The sequence below is a fragment of the Cyprinodon variegatus genome, unplaced genomic scaffold (assembly GCF_000732505.1).
Source record: "Cyprinodon variegatus isolate N-32 unplaced genomic scaffold, C_variegatus-1.0 Scaffold140, whole genome shotgun sequence".
NCBI classification, from domain to species: Eukaryota; Metazoa; Chordata; class Actinopteri; order Cyprinodontiformes; family Cyprinodontidae; genus Cyprinodon; species Cyprinodon variegatus.
The window spans coordinates 1,032,255-1,035,437 of record NW_015150593.1 but is presented as its reverse complement, the minus strand read 5'-3'; the positions used below and the strand labels follow the sequence as shown (position 1 = coordinate 1,035,437).

Genomic DNA, 3,183 nt, shown 5'->3' with positions numbered 1-3,183 from the left:
GTCAGCCCCTGCCCACGCCCACGCACCCCCCCTCCCCCTCCAGTTGCCCAAATTGGAGCTCCTAAAAATAAGCTGGATGCCACAACTGTTGCGCTGCTCAGGGTCTGACCAATCACGGCACAATCCCGCACGAAAACCGAGCTCGACTCCCGTTTTCCTCATGGATGAACAAATAGACCATGACCACAGACGCTGAATGACGCGGCCCCGGGGCCCCTTTATAAACCATCTCCTTCCTCCTCTCAGCATGCAACTTTAACGCGCTCAGTTCGCTGCTCCAGCTCACCTGTCACTGAATCCACTCCTTTTTTTACTTTTATACTGAAAGGACAACTCATCAAGAAGGTGCCAATTAAAACCTTTATCATTTATCGGATAATAGAATCCATCTCTGCTTTGGCACAGGAGCTCTGAATCATTTTAAAGTCTCCAACTCTCAGCTCTCCTCTCGCTCTTTGCCACCGACGCGCAAAAACTTTTCACACCCGAGTGTCACCGAGTTATAAACTGTGAAGGAGGAGAGAAGCATCATGATGAGCAACAGCTACGGCGAGGAGCAGCTGCCTCCTCAGTACTACCAGGCCACGGACTTTGGGGAGGAGGAGGAGGACGAGATGCCGGCCACGGAGAAGGACCTGGCCGAGGACGCGCCGTGGAAGAAGATCCAGCAGAACACCTTCACCAGGTGGTGCAACGAGCACCTGAAGTGCGTCAACAAGACCATCACCGACCTGCAGAAGGACTTCAGCGACGGGCTGAAGCTCATCTCACTGCTGGAGGTGCTGAGTCAGAAGAAGATGTACAGAAAGCATCACAGCAGGCCCAACTTCCGTCAGATGAAACTGGAAAATGTTTCTGTGGCTTTGGAGTTTCTGGACAGGGAGCACATCAAGCTGGTCTCAATAGGTGAGCATAATTGAAAAATAAGAAATTAATTTATCCTCTGAACTGGCACAATCATTTATGTACACTGAAAAAAATAATGCAACCGCATTTGGCATTTACTTGATTATATTTAGTTACTTTAACACAATTGTTTTATTACCTACACTGCTAAAACAACTGTATTAAAGTAACTAAATTTGATTGAGTAAATGCAAAAAAAAGTTGTATTATTTTTTTTCAGTGTATTAATTTGACAGGCCTGCATGAAACCCCCTTTAAACATCTTGTAAAAATTCTCACCTGAGCAACTAATAGTTTTCCGAGTATCTCAGCTTTAAAAAAAATAATATGACCTCATTGAAGGTTGCAGTTTGAATATGTGTCCAGTTTTTCATTTAAAGTTGAAATTTACTAGAATAACATGAACAAGAACACTGAAAAAAATAATGCAGCCACTTTTGGTATTTACTTAATCATATTTAGTTACTTTAACACAATTGTTTTATGACCTACACTGCTAATATGAAACAACTGTGTTAAAGTAACTAAATTTGATTGACTAAATGCCAAAAAAGTTGCATTATTTTTTTCAGTGTATTAATTTGACAGGCCTGCATGAAACCCCCTTTAAACATGTTGTAAAAATTCTCACCTGAGCAACTAATAGTTTTCCGAGTATCTCAGCTTTAAAAAAAAATAATATGACCTCATTGAAGGTTGCAGTTTGAATATGTGTCCAGTTTTTCATTGAAAGTTGAAATTTACAAGAATAAAATGAACAAGAACACTGAAAAAAATAATGAAGCCACTTTTGGGATTTACTTAATCATATTTAGTTACTTTTACACAATTGTTTTGTGACCTACCCTAATAATATGAAACAACTGTGTTAAAGAAACTAAATTTGATTGAGTGAATGCCAAAAAAGTTGCATTATTTTTTTCAGTGTATTTATTTGTCAGGCCTGCATGAAACCCCCTTTAAACATCTTGTAAAAATTCTCACCTGAGCAACTAATAGTTTTCCGAGTATCTCAGCTTTAAAAAAATAACATGACCTCATTGAAGGTTGCAGTTTGATTATGTGTCCAGTTTTTCATTGAAAGTTGAAATTTACAAGAATAACATGAACAAGAACACTGAAAAAAATTATGCAGCGACTTTTGGGATTTACTTAATCATATTTAGTTACTTTTACACAATTGTTTTGTGGCCTACCCTGCTTATAAGAAACAACTGTATTAAAGTAACTGAATTTCATTAAGTAGATGCAAAAAAAAGTTGTATTATTTTTTTCAGTGTATTAATTTGACAGGCCTGCATGAAACCCCTTTTAAACATCTTGTAAAAATTCTCACCTGAGCAACTAATAGTTTTCCAAGTATCTCAGCTTTTAAAAAAAATAATATGACCTCATTGAAGGTTGCAGTTTGATTATGTGTCCAGTTTTTCATTTTAAAGTTGAAATTTACTAGAATAACATGAACAAGAACACTGAAAAAAATTATGCAGCGACTTTTGGTATTTACTTAATCATATTTAGTTACTTTAACACCCTTACAATATGAAGCAATTGTGTTAAAGCAACTAAATATGATTCAGTAAATGCTGAAAATGGTTGCATTATTGTTTTCAGAAGTCAGAAAGGTTCAAGGTTCCTCACAGACTCTGACCGATAAACACAATATGGCCACCTTGCATTAAAACCTTGGTAGCACGTTGCTNTTTTCAGAAGTCAGAAAGGTTCAAGGTTCCTCACAGACTCTGACCGATAAACACAATATGGCCACCTTGCATTAAAACCTTGGTAGCACGTTGCTATTAATTTGGCACCTCTAACAGCAGTTAGTCTGGTCACTGGTTATATTGAGAAACAAATCCCTCTTCTGAGGTTTGGACTTTACGCAGCCTTGGAGCCCACTGGGAGTTATTCCTGCTCCACACTCATTCACTACATTGGTCCTGACTACACCAAGTGATGTCATATTTTCATTTGGGTGCCATTAAATGTGGATACCGCCCCACTGGGAGTAGTTGTAAAAAGAGTTTAATAGCCGTAAATCTAAACCATTTCAGCTCCAGTTTAGTGTTCGGCCATTAAACATTAACGTCTATTTTAGTCTTCAGCAGGTTTGTTTCAGCTACACACATCTTCTCATCAGGTCTAAGTAGCTGCCCCGCCCACGTTAAATAAAAGGAATCCCAAAGCATGGCCCTGCCACTTAACCTGACTCCACCAGATGGATTTGCTCCGCATATCCATCTGGAAACCTTCCGTTTAAGTAATATTGGGAAGGAG

At 38.8% G+C, this 3,183-nt stretch overlaps 1 protein-coding gene across 4 annotated transcripts in view; it reads left to right on the top strand.

Annotated features, from left to right (window-relative positions):
* Positions 1-236: 236 nt before the first annotated feature.
* flnc (filamin C) overlaps positions 237-3,183 on the top strand; it is a 37,000-nt gene continuing 34,053 nt past the window's right edge. For 3 of the 4 annotated variants that reach the window (XM_015376740.1, XM_015376744.1, XM_015376741.1), the window contains exon 1: positions 531-906. In XM_015376740.1, coding sequence (XP_015232226.1) covers positions 531-906 — 376 coding nt within the window. Of the gene's footprint in view, positions 907-3,183 lie in introns of all 4 variants that reach the window. The other variant, XM_015376743.1, reaches the window with a different exon arrangement.